The 10119-nt window shown below is 40.9% G+C and overlaps 1 protein-coding gene across 1 annotated transcript in view; it reads left to right on the plus strand.

Moving 5' to 3' along the window:
• LOC141462885 (hyccin 2) overlaps positions 1-9679 on the plus strand; it is a 76589-nt gene extending 66910 nt beyond the window's left edge. The window contains exons 16-24 of the mRNA XM_074145026.1: positions 68-166; positions 1798-1907; positions 3421-3553; positions 3930-4026; positions 5700-5846; positions 6441-6612; positions 6937-6998; positions 7787-7905; positions 8550-9679. Coding sequence (XP_074001127.1) covers positions 68-166; positions 1798-1907; positions 3421-3553; positions 3930-4026; positions 5700-5846; positions 6441-6612; positions 6937-6998; positions 7787-7905; positions 8550-8636 — 1026 coding nt within the window. The 3' untranslated portion in view covers positions 8637-9679. The remainder of the gene's footprint in view (positions 1-67; positions 167-1797; positions 1908-3420; positions 3554-3929; positions 4027-5699; positions 5847-6440; positions 6613-6936; positions 6999-7786; positions 7906-8549) is intronic.
• Positions 9680-10119: the final 440 nt, after the last annotated feature.

Raw genomic sequence — 10119 nt, forward strand, 5'->3', positions numbered from 1 at the left:
GCAAAGGGAGAGGGGTAACTTGATAGCAGGAGGAGTGAGTGTGGCTGATCTTGCTGTCCTTTTTTAGAGCAACCTGGTGGAGGAATACTTTGAAGCTCACAGTAGTTCCAAAGTGCTCACTTCGGACCGAACACTGCAGAAGTTGCAGAAAAGAAGATTGGATCAGGTACGCTTCATAGTGAAGCACACAACTCTTGGAGCTTTTGATTTCTTTGACGAAGATTTCCCTCATCAAAATTTCCTGATGTTGCTATTTTCACCTTATTTCTGCTGATGACATTCTCAGTGGTAACACTGATTTAGGTAGCATTTTAAGCATTGTCTCCTACTGCTGCTCTGAGCAGGGGCAGTGCCCAGTTGTTTGAACCTGAGACAGTAAGGAAAGTGCGGGGAGACAGCACTATCAGGTGAACAGATAGTTGAAAACTGCAGTTACCAGAACATGTTAAAGTTTGCTTTTCAGGGAGGAGAAGAGAGAGAAGCAGAGCTGTAGAGACCTCCCTTAAAATTATCACCAGGACAGCGTTTTTGTCAATGAAATACTTAGGGGAATTACAAGCTGTCTTGACTATTTATGTGTAGAAGACATGGAGAGAGCCCTTTGCATCATGGGTCAAGGCGCGTGCAAGACTGGGACAGTTCTAAATGTTGTCGCCTAGTTTGTGAAATGCACTTTGTCCCCTGCCAGTTCCTTGGAGACAGGAACTGTCTAATTGTGGTGACTGAATTACTGGGTTTTTTTCCATATGCCACTTCTACAAGACAGTTCAAAGCGAGCAGTGGCATCCTACAGAGACAGGTACACAAGGACAGGTGCCAGGAAAGCGTGTAAAATACTTGGAGCTCTCATGTCTATGACTGCTTTTTGCATGCATCTGTGTTTTAAATGATGGCATATATGCAGATTGCCTGGTGCCTGCTGTTGTCTGGAATTGCTATCCAGAGAAACATCTGTATTCTTAACAAGTTCTTTCATAACAGCTCTGGAAGGAAGTCACGACTTTGAGTATTAAATCTGCTGCTGGCTCCAAAGAAATTGAAGGCTTAGCAGTTCTGTCTCTCAATGGTTTATATTTGTCTGATACATTGCAGCTGTCTTTGTGCTCTTTCCAGAGCAAACTGTCTTCTACTGCAAGGGAGTGGAAAGCAAAGCTGTTAAAATTGAAGAGAAAAGAAGGCCAGTGTAGATTTGATGCAGTTTGTCATGCTACTGTGCTGTTCAAACATCAACATCCCAGCATATCTTTGAAACTGAATTAATACTTTGATTCTTGATGCTTTTGAAATAATACTTTTTCTACATTTAGCTATCAGGTGCAAATTATTTCCTTTCTGCTGTATTTCTTTTTTAAGATGATGTTTGTGAGCATTCTCTTGTAGTGACAAACACCTGAAGCATTGCAAAGCCCTTGCTCCTGTGAGAAGGGTTGTGATGTTGTGTCTTCCTGGTACAGTGCTTGGTGCTGTATAAGCTCTGACTGTGTCCATTATTTCAGTAGTGGTTTTCCCATACTCAGCAGAAAGAGATAAAACCTAGTGCGATATCAGTTCTAGTCCTAGCCTGGCTGCCATTTCCCATAATAAGGTTATTTAATCTCTGTTTTGTTTCTCTAGTAGCAAAACTGTTCTTGGAGGGGTCTTCATGGAAAAAAACCATGAATTGAGTACACTGTTGGTGAAAACCATTCTGCTCCCTAGCTACAGAGCATACTAGAGAGATATTTGTAAGAACTCCAGATATGTGTCTTTTTTTTTTCTTAGCTTTTAATAACTGTCATCTTACCTTTCTCAACATAGCGAACACTTCATGACCTTTTGAAAAAAGCTCCCCTTGCCTATGCCGCTGAAATTAAAGAGCTAAACCAGCAACACGAATCTCTGTTTTCCAAGTGGATGCTGCAATTACAGTAAGTATCCAATGAGAAGCATTGAAGAAGCCTAGTAAATGGGCACTGCCAGTAAACTTACCATTGTGTCAGCAACATCCTGTGGATGAGTTAAGGACTGACTTTTTTTCTTTGATTGATGGCTTAAATTTAAAACTAGGTGACATTAATTTAGTACAATGTTTCCTGTAGACCAAATCATATCTGACAACTCGAACTGAATGCCTGAAGTGAAATGAAGTTGCATTCTGCCTGGCTAGTTTGTCTGTGCCTCTGTAAAACAAGCTAGAGGGCATTCAAAAACAGGGAGCATGAATAATGAGAAAATGGGGAACATGAATCATGAGAAAAGTGTCCGTTGTGAACAATCCATTTTACTTACAGCAGTATAGTTGGTAGTGAGTAGCCCACCACCAGTTTCTTCAGCATGTGGCTGTCCCAGTGATGTAGCAGTTGAATGCCTATGGTACCTAATGATCTATGCATGAAGAAACCTTAATGCTGTTGGAAACGTTAGCAGTATAAAATTTATCTGGGTTTAAATGTATCTTCATGGGAAGGAGAAAAGAGTAAACATCCAGGAAACCAAATGGGGAACTCCAGAGAGCTGTGAGATTCTGAAGTGCCTTAGAGAAGGCAGGTCACCAGCTCTGAAGTTAAGCGCTGAGGAAGGAGCAGATGTTGGTGAGGATAAAGCCCCTTGGAAGCTTTGCAAGGGAGTGGTGTATAAAGAAATTTGTAGTCCATGGGGAGTGACAGGGCATATGAAAGAGACATTAGCTTTGAAAGTTGGAGGGTTGCAAGGGGAGTAGTTCTCAGTGATCTGGGCAAATTGTTAGAGAAGTACATGGCAGGGTAGAAGGAACAAATCCGTAGATGATACTGAAGTCAATGACAGTTTTTGAACACCTTACTTTTGCCTAATGCTAGTTGAGTGACCTGATAACTCTGCTTTCTGGTCAAGATGATGCTATTCCTGCATCTCAAAAATAAACAAACCTTTGTGATTCCTTACCATGTTCTCTTTAGGCTTTCCTGCCTCTTTCTCTATGGAACAATTAGGATAAGTAAGAGATAGGAGAATAGTTGAATTTTGCTTTGAAATTGTGCCTGCGGATCAAACTAGAAAACCACTATGAAGACTTGCTTTTTCCTTTGTAATTGCTGTGACCCATGGTAAACATTAATATAATTGCTGGTGAGGGGGTGGATGTGAATGCTGGTTACTCTTCATTATCTGAAGTTGCAGATCTAGTCTGATATTCTTGAACAATAGCTGTATCTTCTGTAGATGTTTTGCTAAATCTGTGGGCCACTGGGCTGCTAAAATGCTTCTTTTACTAGGATGCGTGCACGTGCTACATTTCAGATTCCTTGCAGCTAAACTTCTTTGTCAGCTGTGAGCTGAAGGTGAGCCTGGAGTTGATGAAACATGAAATTTTTAGAGGCAAGATTGCAATGGATCGTTTTGCTTAATGAATGTATGAACCTAAAAAGGGACTTCGATTTGGTGTATTTGCTCACTTTTCTGCAGCTTGGGTTTCAATATCGTGCTTTATGGACTGGGCTCAAAGCGTGATTTGTTAGAGAAGTTTCGTACCTCTGTGCTCCAGGATTCTGTTCACCTTGTGGTTAATGGATACTTCCCCAGCATCACTGTGAGATCTGTAAGTGTGGGAAAAGCTTACGGGTTTATCTAATCCTGTGTTACAGATACCTCTGAAATCTTTCAATGTAAAATGTTAAGGAAACCTGCTACATCCTATAGCAGCAGACTCTTGAATGAAGAGCAGTTTGTATCTCTCTTTTAAGAGTTTAAAGAAATTATGTTCCAAGGAATTGCAGTAATTCCCATCATTAATAGATACCCATCAGTCTAAAGCCTTATTTTATGTCACTATTCTGAAAAGAGGTAGAAATTTTTTTTATGTTGACTGTTTTGGGAATTTGATGGTAAAAAATCAGATTACCTCTCTCATGACAGTGAAGGGCTCAGTTTCAGATTTTCTGCACTAGGTCCTTCAGTGCCATTGTCTTTTTCAGATTCTCAACTCCATCACAGAGGAGGTACTGGACCACATAGGGACCTTCCGCAGCCCCCTTGACCAACTTGAATTCATCATTAAAAGGTTTAAAGAAGGTAAAATGACTAACTTTATACATAAAGATGTTAGAGTCCACATACTGTTAGGAGAGCCTGGACATTTTCTTTCCTCATATTTTTCACATTTATGGTTACAGTTTCTTAGTTTATCGTAGCTAGTATACTTTCTGGCTTGTAATTTATGCCATATATATGAAAACATGTATGCACCAGTCCTATATGTGTACATGATCCTAAGCTGTTACCTCAGTCAGTGTTTCACACACTAAGTTCTCTAGAAAGGGAAGGAGGAAGGCACTGGTATTCTAACAAGATAGAGGCTCCTCAGCCCTTCGGCAAACTGAAATACATATCTTTCTTGCATTTAGCACAGTGCCTTTGTGCTTTATTTCATGGTGTTTCTGTAGCCATGTGTTTCCTGATGGAAGACAGGACAGGTAGACTCCAGCTACATGAGGGAAGATGGTTCTTAGTGGCTGCTTGAGGACCTAATATAAACCTTACTGAAATCAACAAAGAACTCGCAAACAATTTGGAATGACAGTTGCTGACAGATATTAAGTCCATTGAGCTCCTCTGGAAAATCATGGCCTGAGGATCTTGCCGTAAATTTCACTATAGGCTGGATTAAGGCTTAAATGTACATGATTTAATGGAATGGTCATTTAATATATGCAAATACTGACATTAAAGTGAAATAAAGGACAGCAGCGTCAAATGAGCAGGTTAGAATTGGGTTCAAAAGCAAAATTAAACAGGTATTGCCACAATGAATGCTTGCTGAATTCTTTTTTGGATGTAATTTTTACTGCTAGTGTATACATACACAAATTGCCACGGAATCCTAATTGTGCATGGCATTGGTGTTTGTTTACATTTTGTTTTCTGTCATTACCTTATGCGTATTTCTGGTGGGACTAACTGGAAAAGGCAGATTAATGGCATACCCACCTGAATCTACATAAATCAATCTTGTGTAGTACACTATAGCTGATCTGACTGGAAGTCTGAAGTTTCCGTTGGCAGCCAAGTATGTATTCAGTTACACAAAATCTGGCTACTGTTCTCCAGAATTTTTTTCTGGGCTCAGGAAATAGATGTTCCCATGGATAAGTACAGCAGTAACAAGCTAGCTGGAAAAGTTATCATCTACTACTTGCATTATCCAAGCTAAGTCTTTGCAACTAACTTCCTTTGAGGATTCGGTGGGAGAGATTTCTAATGAAGTAAGTATGCTTTGGATCCAACCCTGAATATAAAATGCATTTTCATTGTGTGAGGAGGAGCTTGGGGATTCCTAGTCATGTAACTCAAAAGCAGCTGAACAAACTGTGCTTAGAATTCCATCCTAAAATACATTTGAATGACCTTGAATCGCAGGACTAGAAGTCATAGCTAAAAGGGCAGTTCCTGGTAAAGCCACTGCAAGTGGAAAGTGGATTATAAGAGAAAAGCTTAAACTGCAAAAAAAGTAGTAGCTGTGATGAGAACTGCAATACAGTCAATTGAGAAGAAGCCTTTTAGGTGCTCAGAAACACCAAGTGTGGGATAGAGATCAAAGTAAGCTCTACTAGGAAAATGATTTGATATTGGAGTGATGAATATGGAACCTGATGGAATAGACTTGTCTGAGGCTGCACTGGGAATGGGAAACCACTTTGTGTGCAGTTTCTTTGATTGGTTCTCTTCTGTTTTTTCTGACCTTGCAGATTCATCTTTAGAGCTCTATGTCCTTATTCATAACCTGGACAGCCAGATGTTGAGAGGAGAAAGAAGTCAGCAGATCCTTGCACAGTTATCCTCTCTGCCTAGCATTTACCTCATTGCCTCTATTGATCACATCAATGCTCCTCTCAGTGAGTCCCCTTGGGCTGGATATAGCAAAGAGAGAAGAATCTGTGTTCTGCTTTGGGGCTGCTGAGCATGTTTCATAAGCTCATGGGTTACTGTTGAAGTGCAAAATAGACTGGTGATGTATGTATGGCGGCAGCAGCTAGAAGCCCCTATGGGACTGTGGCTGCATTGAACCAAAACTGTACAAAGATACTGAGAACTACTAGACATTGATTATAATATACAAATAGACCTCAAGCTTCTGGCACCCTTTGATTTAGGGGCGTACTGAAATGGAAAATGGATGTTATGTCCGTCATTTCATCTAAACAATTTTGTTTATCATCCAGAAATTCTTTGCACACTGCTGATTCTGGAAGGATTTACAGTATATCCATGAAGCTTGTCTGAAAAAGGGGATGTGTGCAAATGTTTTGTTGGAGAGAATTTGTCTTGCTTGAACTGCATGTTTGGGTGTATGTACTGTGAATTTTACAAGCATACTTTGCTTCCTTAAACCCTACAGTAGAACTAAGTACATTTTAAATTCCTTATTACACACCTTAGAGAAACTAAATCTCCCAATTCTGTCTGCTCGCTCTTTTCTTTCTGTCTAGTGTGGGATCAGGCAAAGCTAAGCCTCTACAACTGGCTTTGGTACGAAACAACCACATTTAGTCCTTACGTGGAAGAAACATCTTATGAGAACTCGCTTTTAGTACAGCAATCTGGATCTTTGGCTTTGAGCTCCATAACGCATGTCCTGCGCAGTCTCACTCTCAATGCCAGGTAAGACACTGTTATACTTCATAGTAGCACTTGCTGAGGATCCAGTCCTTAGTGGTTTACCCTGGTCTCCACCTAGCAGGAGGCAATTCCTGTTTTGTGACAACAATGTTCAAGAAGAAGATGGTAGGACCTGCGTTCCAAGTGATTGGTTACTTTAAATTAACAGCGTTTGGATAACAGGCATTGTCCAGTGATGAGATTTATGCACAAAGTCCTGGTCATGAGGGAAAAGTCAGTTAACATTTTCTAATGGTGGAGTTTTTGGTTTGGTGGTTTTGTTTTTTTTTTTTCCTTTTGATTTTCCCCTCTCCTCCTCGCACTTAGGGGTATATTCAGACTGCTTGCTCAGTACCAGCTGGAGAACAAGGACAACCCATCTTATCCAGGTATGTGCCCTCCTTTTCTCATCTGTTTGGGGTGTTGCCATTGCCAGCTCAGTCACAGCAGCACTGGCTTTTGGTATGCAGGCTGCATCACCAGCAACAGAAGTGCTGTAACTGTTGGCTCAGTGAGGCTGTGGTTTAGACTGTCTTCCTAGTGGTACTGTGTCTCTGTGCTCTGACAGGAAATCAATAGACTAGCTGGTTCTGAAGGACTTCCTCTTACTGGTGTCTGCTTTGATGTTTAGAAATGACTGACACCATTCACGCGGGACTGTGGACTTAATTAATTAATAAAATAAAGGAAGAATATGAATTTGCATAACTAGTACTTAAAGAACCAGGCAAAGACAGGCAGGATATTCTGTTCCCATGCTACTCCTATCAAAGTGACTCCTGATGTGTCCCTGCTTTTGAGGATACATGTGAAATACTCTGTCAATGTCTCCAGCGTGCTGCAGGGGATAGGACTGACATGTCAATGGTAAAGAAAGTTGGAAGTAAGATAGAGGAACTGGAAATGAAGAGAGATTAACCATGTTGGGAAATGCATTTAAAGTGCTCTTAGAGTTCTGTTAGGTAAACAGGATGACGAATGTTAATTCAGCTATTTTCACTTAATTACTGAAATATTAGCTTGGCTGTATACTTGAAAGAAGTGATCATGTTACTGTAGCCACTATGGTCTAAGCCAAAGTAAGATTTGTAGGTGGAGATAATGTGTGTTGTTAGACCTGGAAAAATCTGGCAATCTTAGTACTTCAATTTTTGTTCTTGTCTTTTTCCATCTCCAGGGCTTTCTTTCCAAGACTTCTACCAGCAGTGTCGGGAGGCTTTCCTTGTGAACAGTGACCTGACACTCAGGGCACAACTGACAGAATTCAGGGACCACAAGCTTATCCGGACCAAGCGGGTGAGTTGGGGGAAGAAGACAATTCTGGGTGTTCAGCCACCTTGAAAAAAAAGATGCTTACTTGCTACTAAGGCACCACTTCGCAGCTTACAGTGAGGCTCTGTTCGAAGCATCGAGGAACTAGCAAAGGGATGAAATTCTGCAATTGCAGCTCTTTCCATGCCTCCAATTTGTCAACACCCTTTACATGGATAGGGGGCTGTAAAAATGCAGTGTGCTTTGGTTACTCATGAACCTACAGGTCTCTTCTTCCTGAACACCTTGAGAAGTAACGAACTCTGGAGCCCACCAGTCTGCTTCCAAGAGCTACCTGTATTTGCAGGATGGAAGAATGCAGGCTAGTCCTAATAACTACACGAGGCAGTATGGCAGTACTAGACACGGGAACACAGTGTTGAGGAGCTGTGTAGTGTCAGACTAGCATAGCCCACCAGATGACTTCTCGCATACTGACTTTTCTCAGTATTTGTGCATTTCCAGTGTTGCTCTAGTGAAATAATCCCTCTTTTTTAGTAATGTAGTCCTGAATGCTGGCCAGCTCTCACCCAGGCTGTAAATAAACGTTACCATTGCGGTGCTGTCTAGTGGCTTGTGTTACACTGTGCACTGGTGTTAACAGAATGTGTATGCATGTCTGTTCTCAGGGAGCTGACGGTGTGGAGTACTTACTGATTCCTGTAGATGACAGAACCTTGACCGACTTCTTAGAGAAAGAGGATGAAGATGTATAACGCCTCTCTCTTTTCAAAGTATCTGCAGCAATTGCTCTCAAGGGTTTCTGGAGAGGGGCCTATACTCAGCTTGCTCTCCCTCTAACCCCAAGGCTGCTGGACTACTTTCTGAAATGTAGTAATTGTAATGAATGGTGCTCATTGTTCAACTACTTCAGGTAGTTTGGAATGATGACTTCTGTAAGCAAGGCATCTCTTGCTCTGTAGTTAGATTTGTCTGCTTTGTCTTTTAGCTGAGATGATGCCTTCTTCATAGCTATGCAGCCAACCTTACAGCCAGAGAAACAAACTTGGTAAGATTGTGCCTTCTGCTCTCTACCTCACCAAACATGAGGGTTTGATTGGAGCAGTTTACTGCAAATCACTAGATGGTCAGAGCTTTAGTTTGTACTAGTGGTGCAACTTTTCTCAACAGAGTTCTTTCCAGCACACCTTTACCAGTTAGACGAGACTAGCTTCCGGTGTATGAAGAAGCCAAGATTTATAATGCTAAGAGACCTGCCTTGACTGCATGGGGAAAGGAGAATACTAGTAGGTTTGGGACATTGTGGGTAACTTATTAAATTCTGGCAATACAACTGAAGGACTTGCTCCAAAAGCTTTTATAAGAAGATTCAGAAAATCAAAATTGTGATGGACTCAAGTCATTGCCTGTTGGTAAGAGTGAGAGGATCCAGCTTCTTTCATTTACTTTCCAAGTTGCAATCCAGGAATATGAAGAGGCTGTTTATTTTTTAAAAGCTTGATTGTATATATGTACTTTTTACATCAGGAGTGTCCACTGATCCTGGAGGAGGCCTTAAATGCCACTTATAAGCTCTCCCTTTTTTTGAGCCCTTAGAGGTTGGGAGGCAGCTGAAGTTTGACAGCTTTTCTTCACTTTTTTCTCAGGTATGTGGGAGTAAGCCCTATAGTTCCATCAACTGTAGTCTGCCAGCCAGACTTCGGGCACTCTGTATGTCTAATATTTGGTAGCTGTGTTACAGCTCAATGTTATAATAGTTCAAATCGGTCAAATAAAGTACTTTATTATAATAATTTTCATTAGCTTGTCTTGTCTTCCACAATCTTTTTATGCTATAGGAAGACAGAGATCCTCCTGGCAATTGTGTGAAAGCCTCATTTTCATTATTATGTCAAATATCTGTGCAAATCCTCATGCAGCGTGCAGAAGATTTCAAACTAATTAGTAAAAATATTTTAAATTGTTTCTTATAAGGTATCGAAATTCAAAACAGTTTGCCTGCCTTTTAATACCAGTATATGGCTTTTGAAGAGATCCAAAACATCACATGGAATAATATTACCTGGTCTGCCCCTCACTGAAAAAAGCGACAGAGGTTTACAGCCTGACTTTTTGTTTGTATTGAAAACACAAGATGCCTACTTATCCACTGACAATTATAGGACCTAATTGACTTTGCTGAAGAGTCTGATGGGGAAAACTGGTAGAGAGGTGGGTGTTGGCCTCTTCTCCCAAGTG

The sequence above is a fragment of the Numenius arquata genome, chromosome 3 (assembly GCF_964106895.1).
Source record: "Numenius arquata chromosome 3, bNumArq3.hap1.1, whole genome shotgun sequence".
Taxonomy (NCBI): Eukaryota; Metazoa; Chordata; class Aves; order Charadriiformes; family Scolopacidae; genus Numenius; species Numenius arquata.